The following is a 25,619-nucleotide window of genomic DNA, read 5'->3' as shown; positions in this document are numbered from 1 at the left end:
CTTTAGGTCAATCAATACCACGACAAAGTCGGAGAACGCGCAGCAAAGCCAGCCTAGTGTGTATGTGGCCTTGATACGCCACCGGAGTTTGTACGGTAGACCACAAGAGCTGCCGAGTGCTAGACCACCTGAAGTGTTCAAATGCAAGTCTACAAACGGTTAAACTTGTCTTCCATCTTTATTCAACTCTGTCCATCACCTATCCAGTTTCCAAAGACATGCGTTCCATGTGGCATCTACCTTGTCAGAGCACTACTCAGTAACCTTTAACCAACAACGTCAGCTATAATGTGTCCAACAAGGCTGCGTTGGCCTGCCCTCCCACGCCCCTGTGGCTATCTGGACCCGGATGAGCTGTACCTCATTGTGCTCAAAGGCCAATTGTTACTCCTTGCTGGTGCCCGCCAGTCGGACTCTGAATATGCTGGCTCCAGCTGAATAGGTGGTGGAAACAAGCTCCTATGCACGTAACCATACGTCCCTCGTGCCGAGGCGGTAGTTGACCACTACCTCGTAGTCGGTACGTACTCCGTAGTAGCAAATGTTAATATCCAATCAAACGGAATCAAGCAAAGGAAGACAAAGGAAAGGAAAGGAGAGCTTTGCCAGATCGTGCTGGGCTAAGATGGGTGGCTGATATGTAGCTCCTAGCGAAGAGGGTTAGAGTGGCAGAGTGTCGAGTACAGTACAGTACTCGACTCGATACGAGGTAGTTAATTAGTTACGTACCAGAGCAACTACAAAAAAAAAGCAAATGGTGCAGTACATCAGAATCCCGGAATAGAATATGGAAATAGGATAATTAAAATGCGAATGCAAATGCGCTGCAATGATACGGGGCAAGAGAGCAATTTGATTTCGGAACTAGTTTGAAAATAAATGTATTTCCATTCTTAGTTGAGCCTGATCATGATAGCCTCTTATCCATCATCATCATCATCATCCCATCCACACCCGTATGAGGTAATCGCTTACTTGGGTTGTAAATATCACGCCCTTTTCGCGCAGCTTGCGATCGTGATACCGCCCAGTCGCCAACAAAAACCCCATGCAAAGAGTTTGGAATTGCTTTACAGCTCTCGTGGCCTTTCAATAGCCATAGCCTTCTCTTCGTGGTACTTCTTGGTGCCGAGGGTGGAGACATCATAGCCCTTGCTGATTAGGTAGTCCCGGAAGCGCTCGTCCTCCTTAGTGATCGTGTCCTGACCGATGTTAGGCAGGAAGACCAGGGCGATGAGACCCGAAAAGATGCACAGGGCGCTGGACACGTAGAAGGGGTATTGCCCCTGCTTGATGACGTTGTCGCCCGCGGCCTTGATGATGTCCGGGAAGATGTAATTGCCAACAAAAGCGCCGATTTTGCCGCACGCGGCCGCGATTCCATAGTACATACCACGCACCGAGGTCGCCGAGGTCTTGGAGGCGACCAGGCCGATGTTATCGCCGGGACCAATCTCGCCCAGTGCCAGGAAGATGCCGTACATGACGACAAAGCCGCCAACCTGGGAGGGTTGGTCGAGGTGCTTGTAGATGGCGGTCATGATGAAGCCGACGATACCCTGCAGCATCACACCAGTGACAAGGCAGTACTTGGGGCCGATCCAGTCAGAAAGGAAGGCGCCGATGATGGCACCGGGAACGTAGAACAGATTGATGACGGTGTTCCAGCCGAAGGATTTCCAGAGGGGCGCATCGGCAGGGAGCAAAAAGGCCAGCCACGCGGAAGAGTAGATGCTGAAGGAGTAGGCAGAGAAGTCATAGATGAACCAGATCAGCGAGACGAGGATCAGGCGCCACCAGTAGAACTTCAAAATCAGCCAGTATGGATAGTGGTTCATCTTGTTGCGGTTGTATTCTTCGGGTTCTTGCAGTTTGATTCGCAGCCAGAGAAGTGACAAGGGAGGAATGACGCCCAAGCCCAGCGCGATACGCCACGCAGCGCGGAGATGTTGGTCGGTGAAGATCAGGGCCAAGATCATGGGGACAAAGGCCGCGACGACAAAACCAACGTCAATGGCTAGATTTGTGAAGCAAATGAACCATCGGTTCCGGTGGCCGTTCTTGAGTTCACCGGTGCTCTCCGCACACGCAACTGAGCCGGCAGGGTACTCCCCTCCAATGCCAATACCGAGAAGGAAACGATAGGCAGCCAAAGCGGCAAAGAGACCTTGAATGCTGCCACCTGCGCCGTAGGAGCCTGCGCCCAATGCTGCGAAGACGATCAGGATGATGGTGGAAATGAGGAGTGAGTGTCTGCGAGACCAGTGGTCGGATAGGTAACCAAAGACCAGCTGGCCAACAACGGTGCCAGCGAACGCGATCGAGGCAACATTATTCTGGGCGTCGGATTTGGTGTACTCGTCCTTGTAGATTGTCTTGAGCATGGTGTTGACCGAACCGATGACCTAAAACCCCGCTGTCAGTCATGTCCACGTTGATGTGTAAATAATGTGGCACATACGCCATTGAGATAACCGTCAGAGAACAATCCTGCACCGCAGGCCATGACAGGCCATGTGCGTTCCCATCTCGACTTTGGGGTGGCGTCAAGTGGAGCTTCATGGATCGAGTATGAGCGAACAGCTTCAGGACTGACTGTTTCGTCGAAGATCTTCTTTTCAGGAGGAGTATCCATTTTCAGAGGAGAGGGCGTGGTTTAGCTTTGTGTGCTGGCTCTGGGAAAAAGGTCGAACAGACTGTGGGCCAGACTGAGGGCGAATATATAACTTTTTCTCAGGATGATCTTGGTCGATGCCGATCAACCATGTGTTGGTGGTATGTAAACGTGCATCGAAAGATCGGGGGGCGAAGCCCAAAGAAGAAACTACATGCTGACGAACAGGCATGTTGGCAGAATGGAGTGGGGGTGCGAGATACAAGGTGACTAGCAAGGAGCCAGATTGATTGATGGATACACCAAAGGGGAAGTGGAGGAAGACGTCAGAGTCGAGATAGAGGCACCGGGAAGAGGGTAATGTGGTACGCAGCTGTACAAGTGTGGGTAGCAGTCACTAAGATATGTGGCTAGCCAGAGACGAAGGTGCCATTTGCAGCTAGATACTCAGCTAGGTAGGCGCAATAGGTAAGGACCCCCAAGAAATACCTATCAATACCTAAAAGTTAGTGCCTAGGTACTTACGTAGGTCCTCGTACTGCAGTTACACTGCTAGGTGGCACGGGTAGTTTAGGTATTTCTTAGCCTGTACCTCGTATGGCTCGCTGATAAAGGCCCCTGCAAAGTGCCAAACCCCGCCTAAAAAATCATGTCCCAATACGGCTTGGGCCCCGTGACGAAGGATTGAGATCAAAGCCGGCCAAAAAAAGGTGGCACTCGACACCTTACCCAATGTGAAACCCGAGGTCATGATTGCTGGGCCGTGTGAGTGGCTGGACTTCCCACCATCGAACCTCCAACGGTAACATCGAGCATCGACTATCGACTAATCCCTCGGTCTGGGTGAAAGATTCGGGATTGCCGCTGCGTGAAGTCCTGCATGATCGACTAGTGCCAACGCCTTTGCCTCTCAGGAAAGTGGCCGTCTTCAGTAATTTTTTGGCATGGCTCACCCGCTCCTTTGCTCACTATCTGTGCACAGGCACGGAGAACCCTTTCCCACTCAGGACACTTCGCCCGCGCAGCCGTGGAGGTTCGCCGTCTTTCGTCTGACAACGACGACACGTGCATATGCTCTGTCGAATGTATTGGCTGCGGAACGGAACAACTTTTGTGTCGCCAACTCCATTCTTGGGTGCCACCCGGGTAGGTGCAAGGGTCCTAGGTGCGCCGCAGGTGTTGGTGTGACACAGAAGTGAACCTTTTCTTCATCATCCAAAGAAAATTTATGCCCAGACGGCTGCACAGAGGCTTAATCGGCACAGGCTCCCCGAATCAGATGCTGTCGCGAAAAAGCTTGTCACTTATCGTCGCCTTGGCCATCATGCGCATCAACTACATCCCTCCCTCGTATGCACAGAACCCTCGGTGCCGGCCACTCTATTACGCCCAGTATGTACATCGAAGAACTCTTGCCCATATAGTCAAAGAAAGGGGAGGAAGAGCGACACAAATTCGACACATTTCCAACCACCATCGACTGTTCCAGAACACCGCCGGTCCTCCCACCATCTCTATAGCTTCGCCTTCACCTTGCCCCCGGCATCCTCTTCCTTGGCCTTCTCCTTCAGCAATCTCCGCAGGATCTTACCCGCAGCGCTCTTTGGTATCTCGTCTATGAATCTCACGCCGCCTCGCAGCCTCTTGTGATTGGCCACTTTCTTAGCCAGCCATTGCACGATCTCTTCTGCGTCCTTCTCACTGGTCCTGCTGCGATCACTGGCCACCACATAGGCCCTTGGCACTTCAGTGTGTTGGAATTCGTCGTACACCCCGATTACAGCCACGTCGTTGATCCCAGGGTGATCCATCAGCTTCCCCTCGAGCTCTGCTGGGGGCACCTGGAACCCCTTGTACTTGATGAGCTCCTTGACTCGATCCGTGATGTAGAAATTGTGGTCTTTGTCCTGGTAGCCCACGTCACCGGTCTTGAAGTAGCCGTCCTCCGTGATGGCGTCTTTAGTTGCGGCGTCGTTTTTCCAATACCCCTTGAAAACATTCGGTCCGGACAGCCACAGCTCTCCTGGTTCTCCCGCCCCCAGTTCTTTACCGTCAGGTGACATATACTTGGCTGTCATACTTGGAAACATCTTCCCAACACTTCCCACGGACGAGTACCATTCGTCCCAGGGCTAGCAGCATTGTGTTAGCGGAGAAAAGTGACAAACTTGCCGACCCTCGACAGGATGAGTTGGTGAGTACTTACCTGGGTGTGCGTCATGGGAGAGGTCTCGCTCAATCCATAGGCTTGGTTGATCTTGATCTTCAGCCTTTTGTGGACTGCATCGACTAGCTCTCGAGTCAACGGAGCCGCGCCGCTGGTGATCATCCTGACACTGCTCAGATCGTACTCGTCGACAATCTTGTCCCGAGACAGTCGCACGATCACGGGGGGTGCTACATAAATGAAGGTGATCCTGTGCTCCTGGATCGCCTTCAGGAAAACCTCGAGATTGAACGCGGGCATCACCACGAGCTCAATACCGCGATGCAAAGGTTGATGAATGAGCCCCGTGAGGCCGTAAATGTGGTAGAATGGTAAGACCCCCAGAATCTTGTCCTTACCACTCGAGTACCACTTGCCCATGGCTCCTTTAATCATCAGGACGTCGGCGATGATGTTGCGGTGACTCAGCATGACGCCTTTGGGGAGACCAGTCGTCCCTGAGCTGTACACGAGAAAAGCGAGCTCGTTGTCCGGGTCCATCTTGCGTCGTCTATAGCGAGTCGCGCCGGACGTCTTGCGGATGTTGGTCCAGTGCTTGACTCTGTGAGACGGATCTCGTTTGCTGCCCAACAATATCACGCGGTCCTCGGGGATGTTGGACATCTTGGCCGCTTTCAGAGCCGTCTCCAGGAAATCAGTTGTCGTCACGATCGCCTTCGAACCAGAATTGGATAACTGGAAAGTCAGCTCATCGGCTGAATACGCGGGATTCGCGGGTGACACGATGCCACCAGCGAAGAAGACGCCATAAACGATCGGTGCAAAGTCGACATCGTTTGGTGCGAAGATGTTCAGCACGTCGCCTTTCCCCCAGTCCCAGAGGTTACGGAGACCACCCCCAAATGCCGTAGCAGCTTCCTTCACATCGGCCCACGTGTAGTGCCGCGATGAGTCCACAGAACGGTAAATGACTACGTTTCACGATTTGGTGTTAACAGAGAAGTCCTCACTTTCACAGAGTTCAAGGGTGCTTTCTTTGACGAACCTTGGGAATCGGGGAAATCCCGGGGTTGCTCGAACATCAGACCCCAAAGGTCGACATTGGGGATCTCAATGTCCGGATAAGATGATTTGGTGGGCATGGTGGTGACTCTCTTTTCCCCTGTGGTCTTCTTCGAGTATGACTTCCGTATCGATCACGTATGCAGGAGTGGAAGCGGGAGCTGAACGATGTCCCCAAGCTTTAGTCAATCGTGACGAACCTCTAACCTCCAACCCCCTCGTGCTATAACAACCCACTGACGTAAGATTTCCTTCCTGGTCCGACACGATACGCGTCTTCTAGTTGCTTTCCACAGCGACTGACCTTGCCAAAAAACAAAGGATAGCAACAACCTCTAAAGACCAGGAGCCCATCACCTAGCAGATTCTGAAGAAGGGACATTTCAGAGCTATGTTGGCCAAAATTTCCCATGTCGACATTGCTCCACCTCCGCAAAACCGGCGGAATTGTCCCGGAATTTCATCGGAACCTCGGCTCGATGATGCGGGCCACTGCCGTTTACGGAATACTTCGACTTGCCTCCCCTCAACGGCCAAATAATTATCGCTTCGTACGAGTTCGACGTCCACTCTTGGGTCGCTCGCTAGCAGATAGCAAAAGTTGTTGCTGATTATTCGATATACATGTGGATGATCGGGATTATCCGCCGTCCATGGCGCTTATCGTAATTCGCAGCCCTGGTTTCATCGTGCTCTTCCTCTGCCACCCGACGGAATTCATCGATCACTAAGGACGAGGTCGAGACACAACTTAGTTTCGAATCGGACATGAGCCTTCAAACTCTTGGCTTCGAGATTGCGAAACTGTGCGTGCTTCGACGCTAGATCTATGTGGCTCATCTTCTGGAAAATTTCGACGTGGTCTCGAGCTGGGCAAGTGTCAGTCCCCATTCCCACACTTTTCAACACTTCGTACAACAACTCCGATATCTGCTCTTGCTCTTCGACCCTAGTCTCGTATTATCCAAAATTCGAATTGATCTTAGCTAGTTCCTCGCGGGCATCATCACGAACACGCTCTACTTGGTTGGTCAAATGTCGCACAGAGTTGTGTTTAAGCTCTGTGGCTTTTTCAAGAATTTCCCCATAATGTGGTCTCGGCGTTTCTTAGTCTCGACTTTCCGCAATATAATGTCATCGAGCATATCTATTGCACATGCAAGACGCTTGGGTTTTGTTGTTCTCCGGTGCAGTCCATGGTTTCTACTTGTGAGATGCAGGTGGAATTGACGATGCATCTTGCCCATGATGCAGGGTGTGACGGTTCCAGATGCGACATGGAGTGGGAGTGAAGTCGGGTCAGATGCTCCATCCAAGGCGTGCATAGACAAGAGATCAACTGCTGCAGGCAGCATGTCGACAGCAATTCTCAGAGCACATCATGAATGAGGTGGTTGATTTTCTCCGAGAGTCATAACTAGATAGAGACCACACCGTTCAATCCACTATTACCAATTCCCAACGTCCAACAACGAGGAGAAATTGGAAAGAACTCTGCTTGTTATAGCAGACTTAGCTGATTTGCTGTCATGAAATTGGACTGCATGATGCTCTGTGCTCTCCGAGATACTCGACAAGTCGTGCTGAAGACGCCTCGGTGGTAAGCAGCTGCCACATCCGAGCTTAGCTACCACCGTGGTTATCTCGGGCCAGCTTTAGATCAACAATCCCGAAGATCGGATCTTGAACTCAAGTAACTAAGCAGGCTGGTAAAGGACCGGGATGCGGCCGAAAGAGTAAATGAAATCCGGTGCTAGTGTCAGTGTGTTCTGTTAGACGATCAACAGCTGTACCTTTCTCAATCCTTGGGGAACAAAGTGATGAGCGACGTTCCCCTAATATCAATCACAGCAGCGAGGGGATGACATCAATGAGTTGTTGATCGAGCAGTTCTTCAGCTAATCGCTCCCGGATGGTTTGGGTGGGTTTTAAGTCCCACCACAGCAGTTGAGGAACAGATCATGATGTTCCCTGGAGGGTATCATTGTTGGTCGACGTGAGCACGCCCATCGCCTTGTCCTGCTCAAGAGGTCGTCGAAAGTGATCAAGAAGCACCAATCCGGGATGGGAACGGCATGTCGTTCGCTATCGAGGACATCCGCGAATGCGGTCTCTGGATTCTGAGCGTCCTATTACAGGTCGGATCTCACCTCACTGTTTCTTCCATTTCCGCTTGGCGAGGAGGTCTGTACTAGAACATGAATACCTGCTGGAACTTGTGCGAGGGTTCGGCAATGGGTGACCTTGCAATTTCGACAAGATGGCTGATTGGAGATACGAGCCTGTGCAGGCCAGTCACAGAGGAAGGACACGAGCAAGAACTGGGCGTTCGAGGATTGACTGCATTGCTCTAGGCAGACGGACAGAGATTGTGGACGGCTAATTTTCGTGCCATGTGTAAACGGACGAGAAATAACTGTTGCGTTGATTGCTGCTAATAACAACGAGGTAGGTGAGATATTGTGTAAAATTGCAAGAAGAATGCAGTGGTGTTTATGAGCGCGAGTACCAGCATGCGCACAAGCAACAAAGTAACAAGCATGAGACGATCGTAGGCTGATATTGTCCGAACAGCCGAGGCAGCGCTGTTCGGCGGCTGACATTCCCTGCTACCCGGAGTCGCGCCCTTAAGACCATCATTTTCATCCCCAGTCGGAATCTGAACGCTCCTCCATCTTTGTCCTTCTCATCTGCGACAAGGCCTAAAAGACATCACAAGGGTCACCATCATCATGGTTGCAGACGCCCTTGTCTATCACCCTGCGGTGACTCATTACCTCCGATTTGTCGCGACGACAGGTGAGTCGGTCCAATGCGGGTTCCGCCGAGTGTGTCAACTAACCCAACTACTTCACAGTCGGCCGTGATAAAGTTCTCCGAACGATCCAGTATTTCAGCAGATTCTACGCTTGGTACTTGTATCGTACCAACAACCCGACCAGCGCCATCCAGCCATGGACCACGCTCAAGAACCAATTCGGACTGACGAGGAAAATCCTGCGCGCTGGAAAATTTGTCGAACACATACGGGCCGCATCTGAGCTATACGATGCGGCGGTCAAGTCGGGCAATGGGGACAAGATTGTGCAATACCTTCAGATCCTGAGACAGATTGGGTACGGAGGCTACCTGTTCTTTGATATGACGACGTTGTTAGATGCAATGGGGGTCAAGAAAGATGCTCGCGCGAAGAGCATCCAGATCACGGCGTACAAATTCTGGCTCACAGGCCTGATCGCCAGCGCCCTTGCTGGTGTATACAACACCTATAAATTGAGAGAGCGTGCCAGGGCTGTCGATGAGAAGGACGCCGAAGCCAAGTTGGAAAAGGTCAAGATTGCCAGGTATGTCATAGACGATTCTTCTTCACTCATGTACTGCTTCGTGGTGTGTACCCTTAAACTGACTTCAACACTCAGACAACAACAAAGCGTCAATATCCAGCTGATCTCCGACCTCTGTGACCTTACAGTACCGAGCACAATCCTCGGCTACACCAATCTTGATGACGGTATTGTTGGTTTGGCGGGTGTGACCAGCAGTTTGCTCGGCATATATGGAGCATGGCAGAAGACTGCTTGAGGTCTTATGACGTGAAGACTAAGCAACTCTTTGCACGGCATCCAATCTAAGTACCGCGCGAATTCTGAGTAAATCCGCAGGAATATGGGGATGATTTGGCAGCTCTCGGACGGATGGATTGGGGGTTTGCAAGTGGAGATTGAGTCTCAATAAAGGTATCGATCGAGTTTGCGGTTGAAGAGTTTGGTCATAGTCAATGCTGCAAGGATGTAGTCGTTTCCCTGTCATTACTGCTATGTCGTCCAAGAGGAACGGTTTGATCATGATCTGCTCGAGTCCAACTGTTTGTGCCTGCCCTCCTTCAGGTCATAGCTCGACAAACTCCGACACTCGTTTGCTCTGATCTACAATGGTCATCAAGACTATCGACCGAAACACTTAAAATACGCGTCCATTTTGACGTATGCATGCTCTCATCATCTCTTTTTCCTCCCTTCTCTTTTTGGAAAGGCTGTCATTGGACGGTTCGCACCGGAAACGCAGATTCGATTGGCGTAGCGACAAAGACACAAAGAGGTTGACGCAGGCGGTAGTACCCCTCCCGAACTTCTAGGGAGAAAAAGAGCGAGGCACGCAGCCATTCAACAGCAGTTTCGCAGGGGGCGACATTGGCGGGGGTCAAAGGAACATCACGAGAGCAGAAACGCAAGAAGAGGCAAAGTGAGAGGAAGACTAAGCCTAGACTCAGCTCTCGCCTCCACCTCAATTGCAGCTTGTCTTCCGTCACCCTCCCGTCGCCCTCTTCCTTTCAATCTCTTCTCGAAAACTCGACCCAACACGATAATAAGAAGGGTATTTGCATCCCATTATCGCATGCTCCGCACCTGTGGCACTGATCTCCAATTAGTAGTACACGGCATATCGACGGCATTTGGCCTCTTCCAATCAGCACGGGTCGGGCAGAGTCGGATTGAGTCTCTACGCAAAACCACATCGTCGTCCTCCGATCTCTCCCGTGAGTTCATCGGGAATAGCACATCGTTTCGGCTTGGCCCCATTGTCAGAAAGATACAATATCAGGTCGATCCCCAAGTCATGGCTGCCGACTACTCTACTCGTCTCCAAGCTGTTCACCAGATCAGGCCTCAGTCGCCCTCTCCAGCAACTGGAACAGCACGTTCAGCATTAGCCAAAGTCCAGCTTCGAGCTTTCTCCTCCAGAATGGTCTCTCACTCTGTCAACAAGACCGCTCTCCACCCGGGTGGTGTCGAGTAAGTTTCCCTCCTCTTGATGCCCAAATCCATGAGATCACAATCAACTCACTTCAACTTCAGGCCAACCCGCGAGCACACCGAACTCGAAGAAGAGCTCCACACAACTGCTCACATTGACTACGACCGGGTTGCCATTGTTGCCAACCCATCAGTTTCGGCTCTCTATGAAGATGCCCTGGTCTACGAAACCGGCACAGCCATTACATCCTCAGGAGCTTTGACAGCCTACTCAGGGTCCAAAACCGGTCGTTCCCCGCTGGATAAGCGTGTGGTCAAGGAGGAAAGCTCGGAGAAGGATGTGTGGTGGGGACCAGTCAACAAGCCCATGACTCCAGAGGTCAGTTTATTGTCATCTTCTCCTTTTCTATCCTTTGTACATTGCGAGACTGGTCCGACCCAAATCCGCAAGGACAAGCACATGCACCTAGCAGGCAGCCCATGAGTCGTTTGATCTCGGCCACGGGCGAGCAAACTCGACGGTGCCTAACACCCAGCGATTCCCCGCAATGCACGGTGATGCAGTGGTTCGCATGTGCGCTACGGACGGCAGGAAACGCCCAAGTTTCTCAGCTGAAGTGTGGCTCTGCCCCGCGTTGCCCGGAAAGACCCATGACGCAGAGCTGGGCCCTGTGCCGCGGCTAAGAAAACTCTTGGCTGCGGATGACTCGGCCAACCCAAGTCATGGGCCGGGAATTGTTCCGTCCTTTGTTCTCTGAGCCCCACGATACGTTTGTTGTTATGAGAGACCAGGCCGCTGACATACCATCTTGCTCGTATAGGTCTGGAAGATTAACCGAGAACGTGCTGTCGACTACCTCAATACCCGGAACCGAATCTATGTCATCGATGGCTTCGCTGGCTGGGATGAACGATACCGTATCAGCGTCCGAGTTGTCTGCGCCCGGGCCTATCATGCCCTGTTCATGCGGAACATGCTCATCAGACCCTCTCGTGAAGAGCTGGAACATTTCCACCCCGACTATGTCATCTACAATGCAGGGTCCTTCCCCGCCAACAGATACACAAGTGGGATGACCAGTGCCACCAGCGTTGCCATCAACTTCGCTGAGAAAGAGATGGTTATTCTCGGTACTGAGTATGCGGGTGAGATGAAGAAGGGTGTCTTCACCGTCCTCTTCTACGAGATGCCTGTCAAGCACAACGTGTTGACGCTTCATTCGTCAGCTAACGAGGGTGAGAACGGCGATGTCACTGTCTTCTTCGGCCTGTCCGGCACTGGAAAGACCACGCTCTCTGCCGATCCCAACCGCAAGCTGATTGGTGACGACGAGCACTGCTGGTCCGATAGAGGTATCTTCAACATTGAAGGTGGCTGCTACGCCAAGTGTATTGGCCTGTCTGCGGAAAAGGAACCTGATATTTTCAACGCCATTCGTTTCGGCTCTGTGTTGGAGAACGTCGTCTTTGACCCCGAGACTCGGGAAGTTGACTATGACGATGCGACTCTGACGGAGAACACTCGCTGTGCATACCCCATCGAGTACATCGGCAACGCCAAGATTCCGTGTATCAGCGATAACCACCCTAGCAACATCATCCTCCTGACCTGTGATGCTCGTGGCGTGCTGCCACCAATCTCCAAGTTGAACACGGCCCAGACCATGTTCCACTTCATCTCTGGTTATACCTCCAAGATGGCTGGTACTGAAGACGGTGTCACTGAACCACAAGCTACTTTCTCATCTTGCTTCGCTCAACCTTTCCTGGCCCTCCACCCGATGCGCTACGCTAAGATGCTAGCAGACAAGATTTCTCAGCACAATGTCAACGCATGGCTGCTCAACACCGGCTGGGTCGGTGCGGGTGCTAGCACTGGAGGCAAACGCTGCCCATTGAAGTATACCCGCGCTATCCTGGATGCCATTCACTCGGGTGAGCTCGCAAAGGCCGAATACGAGAATTACGATGTTTTCAACCTCAGCGTCCCCAAAGCGTGCCCCAACGTGCCGGATGAGCTCTTGAACCCCAAGAAATCGTGGACCGGCTCAGCCGACTTTGGCGACGAAGTGACCAAGCTCGCCAAGTTGTTCAACGAGAACTTCAAGAAGTATTCGGATGAGGCCACCGAGGAGGTCATCAAGGCCGGCCCCACGGTGTAGATGAAGTGAGGTGGTGCGGAGTGAAGCGAGCTGTTGTTTAGCTTGATTGAGCTAGACGTGCCATGTTTTAATTTGTCGCTTGGGAAGACTTTGGCTGTACAAAGTGGCATCAAAAGGGCGTTTGGTTAAGCAGCGTTCGATTGTTTGGAGCATGGAACAACAACAACAATACGAACGCGAGACGCGAGAGGCATCACGATTGCAACGAACGGACAATATTTGGGACAGCCATCCTCCTACCCTGTTGTCTCAGTCGTCGTTCCGACTTCTAGACATACCGTGGAGGGAGTTGATCGGCCTACATCATATGCCTGCTAACATGAGCTAAGAGATGGGATGATCGTTTTCCTGCGGCAACCATGTGTTGATAGCTTTCCTTGATTTAAACCACCAAAATAACGGAGCTTTTTCTCACTTGTACACCTTCTCATGCCCACGATCCGGAAGACCGCGTGCTCTATTGAACAACCCACCTTCATTTCCGGAACGCTGACTCGATTCATGTCATTCATTGATCATCGTGAGGCCTCTTGAAGTGGGAAGCTGTAAGCTCAATGGGGGAATGATGACCGCGAACCCCATGCCTGATGAATGAGGGCAAAGTACCTGAGGAAAGTAGCCGCCAGTCAGCAGGGACCATGCGGGCCCTACGACTTGTCTGCTTGCGATTGATGGATGTAGGATAACAAATCCTGTGACCCTGTGTCGTTCATCACATACGAGGGGCCGATCAAGGTAATTCTCCGGGTCTTTTTCTGTAGCGATCCTGCTTTTTTTCTTGTGGAGAATGCTTTGGCCATTTTCATTATTACATTGTAGTCCTGAAAGAGTAGTGTCTCGTGCACCTCGTGGTGAGAAATGCCGGAGCAACAGGACTAGGGTGCATTTGAACGCCAGAGTACTCTATGTCATGGGGCAATGTGACATGCTGCAGGCTCGCCGTGTCGAGTCAAACCGTCAGGGTCCGCGGAAGTTCCTTTCTCGTGTGTAAGTGAGCATCGACCGTGGGGGGTTTTCGACGAATGTTGCATTGTGGAAGCAAGAGCGGGAGAGCGGTAGCTACTGTGGTGTCAAAGTGTGTAGCTATGGGCACCGGGTGAGGCTATGTACGGAACCCCTCACCAGGTGCCGTTGGCAAAGCGTGGACTGTGGGCAACGGTGAAAGGAGTGGGCAGTGCAGTCTACGAGGACTGGAGGACTGGGAGGTGGGAGTCAAAAGGTGGCCCGAGGTTGCCCAAGGGGCGGCCAAATAAGACCATGGAGCCCGCGGGTGGAAAAGAAGCGAGCAGCGAGGAGATGCCCCGAGAGAGTGCACTCTGAGTACCTGTCAGTACCTGTCTAGGTACCTAACTTGTGTACCTAGGTTCCTACAAAGTACGACAAACGGGTACCTGTCATCGAGCTGGCTACTGTAAGGGCTCGTTACTAAGGGTCTTCCTAGCGGCCTCGGGGCCGATTCTACATGTAGAATACCTGCATAGGTGTGCGTGCGTGTTCTCGGTACAAGCACCTATGTACAAGTACCTACGTAGTGCTCTTCTACCACCGTCCTCAAACATTTCCCTCCACCAAGTAGGGAATCCCTCGTGCTTTCTAAGATGCCGACAGGGTCCACTGACCATGGCATCGGCATCTCAATGAACTCGACGACTGACCAAATGAACCTAGTTACGGGTTACTAAGAGATTCTCTTGCATTACTATCCCATGCGCTTCGCATGCCTGCCACCCACCTGCGACCCCGATTACCTGCGAATTCTGTGGTCCCACCAAACTCGAATCGAAAAAGCCACCGCACCACGCATCCACCGATCAACCTTGTAGAGAAATCCCACTCCACCGGCTCCGGCTCCATGGGCTACAAGGGCTGCAAGGGCTTTCTAGAGAAAGAGACTCCAACCAACCCCATCCAGTGGAAACCCGCGGCTACGCCGCCTGGTCTTCTTACGCTTTTCTCGAATTTTGCCCTCCTTCCGCTCATCCTCTTCCATCACCGCCCTCACATCCACTTCTTCTCTCTACAACATACATACCTCGTTCATCAGCAACTCGCAAAACAGCATCGCCTTTGCTGAAAACACTCCCCAAACTCGAACCATGGCCGATCCCGACCCATAGTAGCTCTTCCTCTTCGCCTACCAATCTTTCCTTTCCCCTTGTCCACCATTTCCGGCGTCAGGCGGTTCTTTCTCGAAGTCTTTCGGAACCTATCCCAGGAACCCTTCCGCGCCCATCCATAGTCTTGCCGACAACGTCCACCCCAGCACCAACCGGCGTTTGATATTTTATCAGATTGATTCCTTTCTCATATACCGTTAGGGGCGCGCCCCTTCACCTTCTTTCCTCCTATACCTCTGCGTCCGACTCGGTCAACGCTTAGTCCTGCTGCCCCGCTGTCTCGAGCAGTCATCCGACAGGCCCGGGACCCGGCATATTCCTCTCACCTTCTCCCTGGTAGACAAGATCAATTCTGCGGCGGTTTTCGTGAAAGGCGATCGACATTTCAGATTGGAGAGTCGAAATGCTCATCAACGGGGAAAAATTCGCCTGCGAGGCGTGCGTGAGGGGCCATCGTGTTAGTTCTTGCCATCATCAAGGTGAGTTGTGTTAGGCATATTTCATACACTGGTAGAAAGATTTGGTGGACTTGCAACTAACCTATGGTTATTCTAGACCGGCCCCTGGTACATGTCAATAAGAAAGGTCGCCCTGTTTCGCAATGCCAACACTGTCGAGGCTTGCGGAAGTCCCGCTCTCAGCATGTAAAATGCGAGTGCCATGATAAGTCTCATTCGAAGGAAAACTGTCCTCATGAAAAGCAGGAAGGGAAATCTGGTATGTGGACGTCTTGTTTTCGAAGCGGTCATGGTTCTGATACTCCTCACAGAACAGCATACTTGCTGCTGTCAACACGGCTCCCGTTGCAACTGCGCTCTCAAGAAAGACCACCTCGATCCGGTGCCTGAGGATATCTCGCAACTCCTCCAGCCAAAGGATCATGCTAAACATCGCCATAACATGAACTCCCACGACCCCAAGACCACGATATTCACCAACGGTCATCACAAGCCTGTCCACAAGTTCAACGATGCTCATAACCAGCTCGGAGCACCGTATAAGATTCCGTCGCGCTCCAACTCACTTCATGGGCATAGGGAGATTGCCCAACGTTCTACCGACAGCCTTCCGCTGACCAAGTTTGCCAAACCGTTCCACGAATCTCCCCTACATAACTCGATATCTGAGGCTATGCAAGTTGTGGAACGAAGAGTCAAGTCGGAGCATAATTCGCCTGTGCTTGGGCCGACAAGGATGGCAGGGACATCGTCGATACAGGATTTCAAGATACCCAATTTTGATCCCCGCGCATATGCATACTCTCCATTTGGCACGGATACTCCGCCAACCCAGCCGAACAGCCTGCCAAACAGCCAAAACCCCAGCTTACAAGATCTGACACTCCCAGAACGTTTTCCGGAGAACTGGTTCATGACGTTTGAACAGGCCCATGACTACGAGCCTCCGCCGTGGGCAAGATTTACGGAGGGGTCTTCAACAGACTGGAACAACATCAACCTAGACGGCAGTAATGGCCTCTACAGTCTGAAAAAGGAAAATTCGCCATATATGTTGTCTCAGCAAATTGCTTTCCAGGCCTCTGAGTTGACGAGCCAAATAAACAGAGTGGGCATCACGTCCTCGAGCGAGGAACCTTCCGAAGTCGAGGATCAGTCTCCTCCGTCTGTTGCCAATCCCTGGGGTGCCGATCGAGCCGTGGGAACTGATCGGCAGACTGGTCTGGATACTTTTAATGATTACAGCAGTGTGGGCGGAGACGATGCCTCTGATCGGTTTCGGCTGAGTTCAGCTTCGTCTTATTTTGGGACTCCTCAAGCAAACATGCTGGCAAATGAAAACATTGGGAGTCTTGATATCGACGATTATCTGAAGCAGGCCGAGGCGGAGACGAAAAGAATGCAATTGCAACATCAGTTGGCGCAGATGCAGATGAACCCACAAGACTCACAAACTCCGTCTCGATTATCGAGTGTCAGTCGGGGTATGACGCCCAGTATCTCTACACCGGGAAGCACTGGGAATGTGGAGCATCCGTACACCATCAGTGAAGCACAGAGATATGCGCATCCTGATGGAGGATCGAATCTGTCGGTGGACCATCCCAGAGCTGCCATACCACCCTCGTACATGGCAGATGATCCGGCGTGGTCGGTCGCGCCTGACATGACCAATCCGGAATTGAGTCTGAACGATGAACGAGAAGATGAGGACTGGGTTCGGTAGCACCTTCCCGAAGAGAAGACGTCTTCTCCCCTTTCCTGCACAAGGACAGAACAATATCCCAGTACCAGACACCTGAAGTTATGATTGACGAAAATGCATTTTACGTACCTCGAATGATACCACGGGCTTTCTGGATAAACCGAAGAATCATATTTTTTTTAGTCGGCGAAAGCTCGGGCTGGAGCACCTGGGGCGGAAAGCGGTTGAGTTGGGGGTTCCCAGCAGATAATTGGGTGTTGTTCTTTTCTCGAAAATGGTGGTCTCTATGCGAAGCGGACTAGGTACCGGGGCATGCGAAGGAATCCGAGTACGCGCCGCTGTGGTTGTTGTTGTTGTTGTTGTTGTTAAGTCCCACACTGTGTTGCTTGTTTTACTTCTCCCTTGAGGATGAAGTCGAGTGTGGTTGATTCTTTGCTGGAGCGATCATTGATTCCACGGTTCGATCAAGGTGCGGCGGGATTTAGACAATCGTTGAGCTTCGGGCTGAGATGAAATGCAATATAGAATAAGCATTCTGGGTTGCTTCAAGCCTCCTGGTTAGGAAGAGATGATCCTTTAGTCCTGAACGTGAAGGGATTTAGACTCCACCAAACCACTTGAGGATATTGTGCCCGTCTAAGCATATCCATTGGAACTCCCACGGGTAAACAAGGTTTTCATGCCACTCAACGCAACGTCAGGAGTTGATGGCGTCCACAAATATAGGATGGACAACCGTGGACGGAAGAATGATATTCGAAATCCGACGTTGCCGAAGCCAAGAGTTTTCGGCAGCAGCTAGCGAGATGCTGGGGACTGTGATTGGTTTAACGATATGCGCTAGCATCGGCCATCCTTGCATGATGAATTCACCAGACGATGATTCCCTCCTTTTCGTCGTTCACCGAATTTAGACATTCAGCCTTATTCCTCTGCCCACTCTCAGTACGCTGCACTCTGCTGTTCTGCCCAGCGCTTCCTTTGGAGGGTATCGAAACGAGCATACACTATATCGCCGGTGCCTCATTCATACGTCTTGTCTGTCTTTTCCGGGAACCAGTTCAGGCGGACTGATTCAGTGTTGCGAGTGATGACAGTCCAGCAAGGCTGCCGATGAGTCGCGTTGCCGACCAAACTCTCTCGGGCATTTTAGTCGTCTCCCTTCATTACCGGTCATCATTTGGTTGTTGGGAACCCATCTAGAAAGGTCTCGAGTTACAGTCCTAGGTGCCTCGCGGCTTGCCGGCAAGGACACGCGGTTTCATCCAACTCTCTGGAGGACGGGCTTTGTTCCCCCGGTCTACCTGTCACGATGAAACTCTACGCCATTTCGGACCTTCATCTCAGCTATAAGCACAACCGCGAAGCCCTGTACGACCTGAGACCTCACCTGGACGATAGCCTGATTATTTGTGGCGACGTGGGAGAAAAGATTGAGCATCTCCACGAAGCATTCAAGATCACCACGAAACTCTTCAAGCAAGTCTTCTGGGTGCCCGGCAACCACGAGCTGTATACGCTGCCGGGGCACAGCAACCGGGGCGAGGGACATGAGGAGGATGCTCTGGACGAGGAACTTCGAGGAGATTTCAAGTATCAGGAATGCATCCGGGTCGCTAATGAGTACGGCGTCATCACGCCGGAGGATGAGTATGTGAAGTGGGAAGGAGAAGGTGGCCCCTGCATTATTTGTCCGTTGTTTACCCTCTACGACTACAGTTTCAGGCCTGATGATGTGTCGAGAGAAGACGCCTTGGAATGGGCGATGGAGGAGAACATTGTTGCGACGGACGAGGCACTGCTCCACCCTGATCCATATCTGTCGCGGGATCTATGGTGCGAGGACCGCGTGGCCAGGGCCGAAGAACGACTGGAAGCCACATCACAAAGAGGTATCCCTCTGGTGCTGGTCAACCACTGGCCGCTGCGCCAAGACACTATCACGATTCCCTTGATTCCCCGCTTCAGTTTGTGGTGCGGGACCAAGAAGACCGAAGACTGGCACACGCGATTTAACGCCAAAGTGGTGGTGACGGGTCATTTGCACGTTCGCCGGACGGACTGGAGAGATGGCGTCAGATTCGAGGAGGTCAGTCTGGGGTACCCGAAGCAGTGGCAGGTAGCACGGGAGAAGGGGCTGGATGTCAACGACCTGCTAAGGGAGATCTTACCCGCACCAGACATGCAGGATCCTGGTGATGGCAAGACGATTTGGAGAAGGTCTGGGAGACCGTCGACGGATCTTGTCAAGAGTATCAAGGGCCTGGAGTAGAGGACAACGATGGGGAGATGGTGGACGGGCGACTTGCGATGTTTGTTGCATCAGATCAGCGCTTTGCCTTGTTTCGCGGTGTGTGAGCCACCCGCCTCGTCCCGAAATGCCTATGTTGCATTGCTTCCTTACAACAAACTTGAAAGCTCGCTGTCTTTGGACTCCTCTGGGCGTTTTCATTCAACATACATTTTGAGTTTGAACAGTGTGATAGAGCAGAGAGACGCCTAGACTAGACGTTGCCGCTCATGGAAGGGGAATTGGGAACACAACTACGACGAGGCAGACCAGAGCATTGTTTGTGGCTTTTCATCTGTTTGCGTCTTCGTCTGTCAACCTAAATAGGTACCGGGGCCAGGGCTGCCTGCTCATCCGCCTGCTGAGCGGCCATACTCGTATACATATATATATATATGTGTGTGTGTGACTGCTTTTGCGTTTTGCTTCTCGTTCTTGGGCGGTGTCTGGCGCACCAATCTCACCTCATCTGTTCTTCGCTTTTTTCCCCGTCTCTGCCGTCGTACACTCTCGGCTCCGGTCCAGCATGCCCTACGGGCGCAGTGGTTGACTCACTGACTCACTCACTGACTGGTTCGCTAGTTCACTAGTTCGCTGGATCGTCGGCTGGATAGTTGGATAGTTTGTTGATTCCTTGACCAAATCATCCAACCATCCATCCATCACTCCTCCCCTACCCTCCCTCTTCTGCTCCTACTAAGCAGCAGGAAACGGCCCCTACTTCTTCTTCGCCTGATACTCCTCCGCGGTAACCTCGTCGTGCCAGACCGTCTTGCCATGGCTCACCGCGAGATGGAGCATGAACGACCCGTCATCGCCACCATGCCAGTGCGTCGTGCCGGGGTCGCACCAGACCGTGTCCCCAACGGCCAGGCGGCGCGGCTCGCCGCCCTTGTCGCACACCCAGCCCGCGCCGGCCAGCACGCGCAGTAGCTGGCCCTTTTCGTGTGTGTGCCAGTACGTGCGGGCCCCCGGGGTGAACATGACGTGGTTGATGTTGATGTTGGGCCCCGCGTCGATGTAGATCGGGTCCATCCACACGGTGCCCGTGAAGGTGCCGCTGGCTTGTTTGCTCGAGGCCGAGGCGTTGCGGGACGAGGGGATGATGGTCGATGGCATTGCGAGGTGGTTGTCTCTCTTTAGTAACGAGGAGGGTGTTGTTTGTTGGAGTTGGAGGTGATGGTGATGGTTTTGATAAAGTCACTTTGTTGGAGTAACGAGCTGGGACCTTGTGCCTTTCTGCTCTATCTCTCTCACTCTGTCTCTCGTTAATAGGTGCTTCGTCGTCTAGATTGGACGAGGTCTTGTATACAGGCAGGGAGGTAATTGAATAAGTAAGTAATTGCGCAAGTAGATTGGTAAATAGGTAGGTTAGCAGGGTAGGTAGGTCTGTACTGTATAGTAGTAGATCGCCCCCTCCCGCCTCCTCCTCCTCCTCTTCCTCCCCACCTCCACTTGCACCTCCATCTCGATATTATTCTTCCCACCACTCCCTACGTACCTTCTATTGCCCCCCCAAATCCCGAAAACCGCTCTGTTCGTAAACAAACGGTAATCACCAGTCTGGTCTCCAACTTGCTGACCCGAAGCCATCCCTCGACAATAACGGACAACGTTTCACCCTCGGGTGGTGTTGTTCGCGGGCAGTTCTCCGTCGCCCCTCGGGGGAGAAAATTGGGGTTACCCATCTCTTTCTCTCTATCTCTGTGTCACAGAGACACATACTCGCTATCGGGGAGACAGAGAGAGACACCCCTACGGGGAGGTAAAGGAGTGAGTCAATACACGACAACGGGCGCCGATATCGCACTTCTAAACCGACGCGGGTATAAAGGGTGGTTCATGGACTATCCTCGCGGTAATATGGACTCGGTACATGCTGTATGTTATTATGTCTCCCTTTATACCCCAATTGCCCGGGTATATAATATCCAGTGCACACACACACAGATACCTACACAGATACACATATATCCCTTGTCGTCTCATCCTCCTAATCTCCAAGTACACACACACACACACACGTAGCTCCCAGACAAACATACATACCTACTAGGCTACTAGGCCACAAGGTTCTGTAGGAAAGTACGTAGCTACCACCAACCATCACCGTCTCATCCGTCTCCTAAATTTCCAACACTTTCCCATTCCAGAAACCTTCTCTTCCAGTCTGGTTTAGACCCCTGTCGGGAGACATCTCAGCTTTGCCCGCTTGCGCTCGTTCAGGGGGACGCCACCCTCGTGTGCCCTTGCGTACTGGTGCTTCAGCCGCAGGAACGACTTCCTTTCCTGTTTCCCGTATTCGATGTCTCCTATCACATGCTCTCAATCACCGTGAATGCCCATGCCCTTGGGCCGCGGGAGAAGAGAGCGAGGGCGAGAGAGAGACCTATCGTATGTATGTTGGATATATTTATATACTGTACATTATGCCTCTGCAAACAGGTTTCTCCTGGTCCAAGTGTCCTAAAATACTCGCCTTGCATACCTACTGTACTACCTGCGTACGAACGTTCAACACCTTGATAGTATTTCCTCAACCCGATTACAACCATGACCACTCCCCCTCCTCCTCCCGCTTCAGTCCAAACCCACCGAGACCTCGTCCCGATCAATACCTTCACCTCCTCGACGGGCCAGCACGGCTCCCTCATGGTCACCGACATCTACATCCTCCCGGACAAGCTCGACGAGTACGTCCGGCTCGTGGCGCCCGTGGTGCGCACCATGCGCGACATGCCCGAGTGCCTGTTCTGCGAAATCTCCCAGGACCCCACGGACGCGGCGCACATTCGGATCCAGCACAGTTGGACCGAGGGGACGGATTGGTTCGTCGGAGTGAGTTTTGATTTGATCTTTTGCGTGTTTGATACCTTTCTCCGTTTTTCTTTCGGTGTGGTGGGGGAAAAGGGGAGGGGGTGTGTCCGCGTGAGATCTTAGAGTGAAGAAACGTGAGTGGAAGAATTGAGGTGTCCAAGGGAGAACAAAAGGAGGAGGCGGATGACGAGGTGTGGTTGCAAGTGGATTGAAGATATGTCATCGTTCATGAAACATTCATGCTCTCCCAAGGCTAACTGCTGTGCCCGGGAACTCTCTTCCCTCGACATTCGAAAACAGGCTTGCGAATCACAGCAATGGTTTGCCGACTATGTCAAGGGACTCGCCGGTATCGCGGACATGAGCAGAGGCCGTAGGTTTCACCCCATCGCTGTCCCAAAACCAAACGATGCACAACGACAGGCATTCGATCCGTCTGTCTGCTTGTCCACCTCCCGTCAGGAGACAGGACTCTCACCATTGCTCTTTTTTCGCTTTTGCTTCGGCTCTTTTCAAGACTGACTTCTGTTGCTCTGTCAGGCAACGTTGCGCACTTCAATCGCATTCCCATCGATTGAGGCCCAGGAGATGGATATGAAGAATATGCCCGAGTACATAGTGGGAATTTTTTAACAAGGGCCGGCGTGGCCGTTGGGGAGGAAGCAACAGGGAATTGAGTACGTATAGGCATCGTAGGGATAGGATCGCTTTGTCGCTTGTTCTAGGGAGAAGTAGTGTTGATATTGTACTGCGCGTTCCTGATACTTACTCTTCGTCTCCTCGTCCTTCACAGCCTCCTCTTGCCATCGCTCAGACCATCGCAGACGTTATCTTCCTCTCTCTCACCAGGACCATGGCCGCTATTACATCACGCACGTTGTTTGTAAAAACACAATTCCCAGTCTAAAGATTTCGATCTTTCGGGGGAGTTTGTTTCCACTGCTTCCGGTGTTCGACTCGACTCGATTTCTCTTCAAAGTGGAAAGGGGTCATCGCGCATTTACAGTAGGTCACGGCCACTGGTCCAGCTTCCCACGGGAACAATCACCGGACGACCTTTATCATCTGCGTGCCACGGGCTATGCCATATCAACAAGTATCTTCCAAACGACTGACGTCTGCTAGTCATTGTCCGTCACTCTCGCTTTCCGTGGCCCTGCTCTTGAAATCATGGTAGAGAAGTGTTATCAGGTCGAATCCACTCTCTTGTGTTCTTTCCACAGAGGCCGGCCTGGGTCAAGCGTGCTCAGCTGTTTAAACTAGAGAACGTGCCGAAAGGGACTCGATGGAGATCGCAGACGGGTCAGAGGGGCCTGCATTTGCTTGGAGGAATGTTGGTACTTTGAAGAACTGGAGTCCTGCGATTTCAGATTCTGAAATGTAGGATGAGAGGCGTTGGTCACTTCAAGGCGGTTTTCAAAGACCACGATGGGAATACAAATTCGACTTAGGCAAATGCAAGCATCGTGTCAGGGCACCAAGGCCACTAAGGAAACCGTTTCAAGTTGGTCCCAAAGAGGCGGTGAATATGAGAAGAGACGAAACGCAGCCAAAGTCGGCTAGGTTGCTGGAGCACCAACAGTGACAGGAGTCAGAAACTTGATAGGGGCCATTGAGTATCTTCTGTGCAAGCAGCGGTTCCCCGGTCCAGTCTTCGCGGGCTAAACAAGGGCACTACAGACATGACTTGTGGTCCGTCCAACGAAATCTCTCGCCAATGGTGCTTCCGTAAAGCCGTCTGGACAGCTACCACCGACCCAGAGGAAGCTCCTCCCGCAGTGAGCACTTAGGAGATCTCGATTCATTGGTGAGAGAGGCCCAGACAGCAATATCCACTTCTCCGGTCACTGGTGACTGGCGGCCGGATGTGATCGCACACCAATGGCGAGAAATGAGCCTTCACTTTCCTAAAATGAGGTAGAGCACAGCAACGCGCGTGACACAATGCCAGTAGTGTAGAATGACTTACTCCGTGCTTGATATATGAGATGTATCCCCTCTTCTCTTCTCTGATGGGCTCGTCTCAACTCCTTAGGTGCCCCGGAAGGCTTAAAGGATCGGTGCAAGGTCGAGAACGACGACCGGTTGCCGGTACAGCCGGTACAGCTATGCAAACCCTTCACGGATGTTTGGATTCGGACGACGTTTCCTGGCTCAACTTACTTTTGGGAGGAATGGACCTTAACGGAGCGGCAGGGATATGGCAGAAAGTACCGGCACCTCAAACCCACAATTGAGACGTAGTGTCTCTCTGGCCACGTTGTACAACAGCAGCTCTTGCCGAAGCTTGGTGTGGACTCATTACAGTGTGTGTTGTTCCTCTCTTTCCGACTGTCTCATCCTCCATTGGGACCAGGAGCGCTGTACCCCGTGTTGGGCAGCAATGCGTGAGACGGGACACGCAGACGATTGCGATCAGGTGAACATCAAGGAGATCTTGACTAGCTGCGAAATCAAAGGTGGTCGACGAGGATCCGAGCAAGTCAAGAGTCCCAATGTGATAAGAAGGGAACAGTTGTGATATCAGAGACGTGGCGGTCCTGGACGTTGGGCTGCAAGGTTCCAGACCAAGCCGTTCGGAAGAAGTGGGCGTACACAGGCAGACCGAGAGGCGCACAGGGGGCTGGCTGTGAAGAACTGTACACAGGTGTGCAGACAGGTTGGTTGGGCTCATCCTTCCCAGGGCCAACAAGCTTGGGGCAGTGATCAAGGAACAGACAAAGTTTCAACAGTGAAGCGACAAACCGAAGATGAGGATGCGATGATGAAAGGTCAATGCAGATGTGCGCAGCTGCGCAGGTGCACGGGTCGTTACGATGATCCCTGGTCCTGCGTAATTCCCCCTTTCCCCTTTGTTCTCGGCTGGGCAACTCCGGGATCAACGCCAATTACTCGGTACTCCGAATCCTAACCGTCAAGCGGTCACAGCATCACTTCGAAGATGCAAAGCCAGAGCTTTCGCTTCGTTATTGGCTGCTGACCTTGTTTCTGATGAGAGAGCTTCGGCCTGAGGCGCTGATCGATGAGAACCAAGACTCGAATCTGCCTTATTATCCACCGCGGCGTGGTAAAGGCTGATTCTCTCGACCCAAACTGTAGGCAGCCACTACTTCTCGCTCTGGGGAGGCTGTTTGTGGGCACTCCGTGCCGGGCGGGCATCAATGTCTGATCGACTATGTTTCAGGCATCACTTTTGACGTTACTGCTCACTGTTGGGATCGCAGACTGGGAACAGGGCTCAGCGCAGCCTGTGATGTTTGTCGACACTGAGCCTTCTACTCGATATCGATGCGACCAGTCCTTCATAAATCGCTCATCGCTCGACCAAAGACAGCACGGATTCTAAGCCTTTGAAGCCCGATTGCAGGCAGTGTTGGAGGCCCTCTCCATTTGCTATTATGGCATCCTCCTGGCGGTGTGCACGTCGACTTGAAGAGAAGAAAATACCCCGTCTGATAATGGAGGTGGAAGGT

At 52.2% G+C, this 25,619-nt stretch overlaps 8 protein-coding genes across 8 annotated transcripts; 5 read left to right on the top strand and 3 right to left on the bottom strand.

Annotated features, from left to right (window-relative positions):
• Positions 1-1,070: 1,070 nt before the first annotated feature.
• Positions 1,071-2,635, bottom strand: Z517_08224 (uncharacterized protein; the record flags this gene model as incomplete). The annotated part of the gene is made up of 2 exons (XM_013426743.1): positions 1,071-2,405; positions 2,462-2,635. The coding sequence occupies 2 exons, from the start codon at positions 2,633-2,635 to the stop codon at positions 1,071-1,073; spliced, it is 1,509 nt and encodes a 502-aa protein (XP_013282197.1).
• Positions 2,636-4,128: 1,493 nt separating this feature from the next.
• Z517_08223 (uncharacterized protein) lies at positions 4,129-5,923 on the bottom strand (the record flags this gene model as incomplete). The annotated part of the gene is made up of 3 exons (XM_013426742.1): positions 4,129-4,746; positions 4,821-5,752; positions 5,827-5,923. 3 exons carry the CDS (start codon positions 5,921-5,923, stop codon positions 4,129-4,131), a joined length of 1,647 nt encoding a protein of 548 aa, XP_013282196.1.
• A 2,652-nt stretch (positions 5,924-8,575) lies between these two features.
• Z517_08222 (uncharacterized protein) lies at positions 8,576-9,425 on the top strand (the record flags this gene model as incomplete). Its single annotated transcript, XM_013426741.1, has 3 exons — positions 8,576-8,642; positions 8,701-9,187; positions 9,263-9,425. The coding sequence occupies 3 exons, from the start codon at positions 8,576-8,578 to the stop codon at positions 9,423-9,425; spliced, it is 717 nt and encodes a 238-aa protein (XP_013282195.1).
• Positions 9,426-10,460: 1,035 nt separating this feature from the next.
• Z517_08221 (phosphoenolpyruvate carboxykinase [ATP]) lies at positions 10,461-12,759 on the top strand (the record flags this gene model as incomplete). Its single annotated transcript, XM_013426740.1, has 3 exons — positions 10,461-10,636; positions 10,700-10,976; positions 11,419-12,759. 3 exons carry the CDS (start codon positions 10,461-10,463, stop codon positions 12,757-12,759), a joined length of 1,794 nt encoding a protein of 597 aa, XP_013282194.1.
• Positions 12,760-15,536: 2,777 nt separating this feature from the next.
• Positions 15,537-17,060, top strand: Z517_08220 (uncharacterized protein; the record flags this gene model as incomplete). The annotated part of the gene is made up of 2 exons (XM_013426739.1): positions 15,537-15,593; positions 15,651-17,060. 2 exons carry the CDS (start codon positions 15,537-15,539, stop codon positions 17,058-17,060), a joined length of 1,467 nt encoding a protein of 488 aa, XP_013282193.1.
• Positions 17,061-18,351: 1,291 nt separating this feature from the next.
• Z517_08219 (uncharacterized protein) lies at positions 18,352-19,311 on the top strand (the record flags this gene model as incomplete). Its single annotated transcript, XM_013426738.1, has 1 exon — positions 18,352-19,311. The coding sequence occupies one exon, from the start codon at positions 18,352-18,354 to the stop codon at positions 19,309-19,311; it is 960 nt and encodes a 319-aa protein (XP_013282192.1).
• A 735-nt stretch (positions 19,312-20,046) lies between these two features.
• On the bottom strand, positions 20,047-20,448 carry Z517_08218 (uncharacterized protein; the record flags this gene model as incomplete). The annotated part of the gene is made up of 1 exon (XM_013426737.1): positions 20,047-20,448. One exon carries the CDS (start codon positions 20,446-20,448, stop codon positions 20,047-20,049), a length of 402 nt encoding a protein of 133 aa, XP_013282191.1.
• A 1,434-nt stretch (positions 20,449-21,882) lies between these two features.
• Z517_08217 (uncharacterized protein) lies at positions 21,883-22,724 on the top strand (the record flags this gene model as incomplete). The annotated part of the gene is made up of 3 exons (XM_013426736.1): positions 21,883-22,167; positions 22,399-22,519; positions 22,687-22,724. The coding sequence occupies 3 exons, from the start codon at positions 21,883-21,885 to the stop codon at positions 22,722-22,724; spliced, it is 444 nt and encodes a 147-aa protein (XP_013282190.1).
• Between the last annotated feature and the right edge of the window lie 2,895 nt (positions 22,725-25,619).

Source organism: Fonsecaea pedrosoi (assembly GCF_000835455.1).
Source record: "Fonsecaea pedrosoi CBS 271.37 unplaced genomic scaffold supercont1.5, whole genome shotgun sequence".
In the NCBI taxonomy this organism is placed as follows: Eukaryota; Fungi; Ascomycota; class Eurotiomycetes; order Chaetothyriales; family Herpotrichiellaceae; genus Fonsecaea; species Fonsecaea pedrosoi.
Note: the sequence above shows the minus strand (reverse complement) of the source record. Positions and strands in the feature narration are given on the sequence as shown.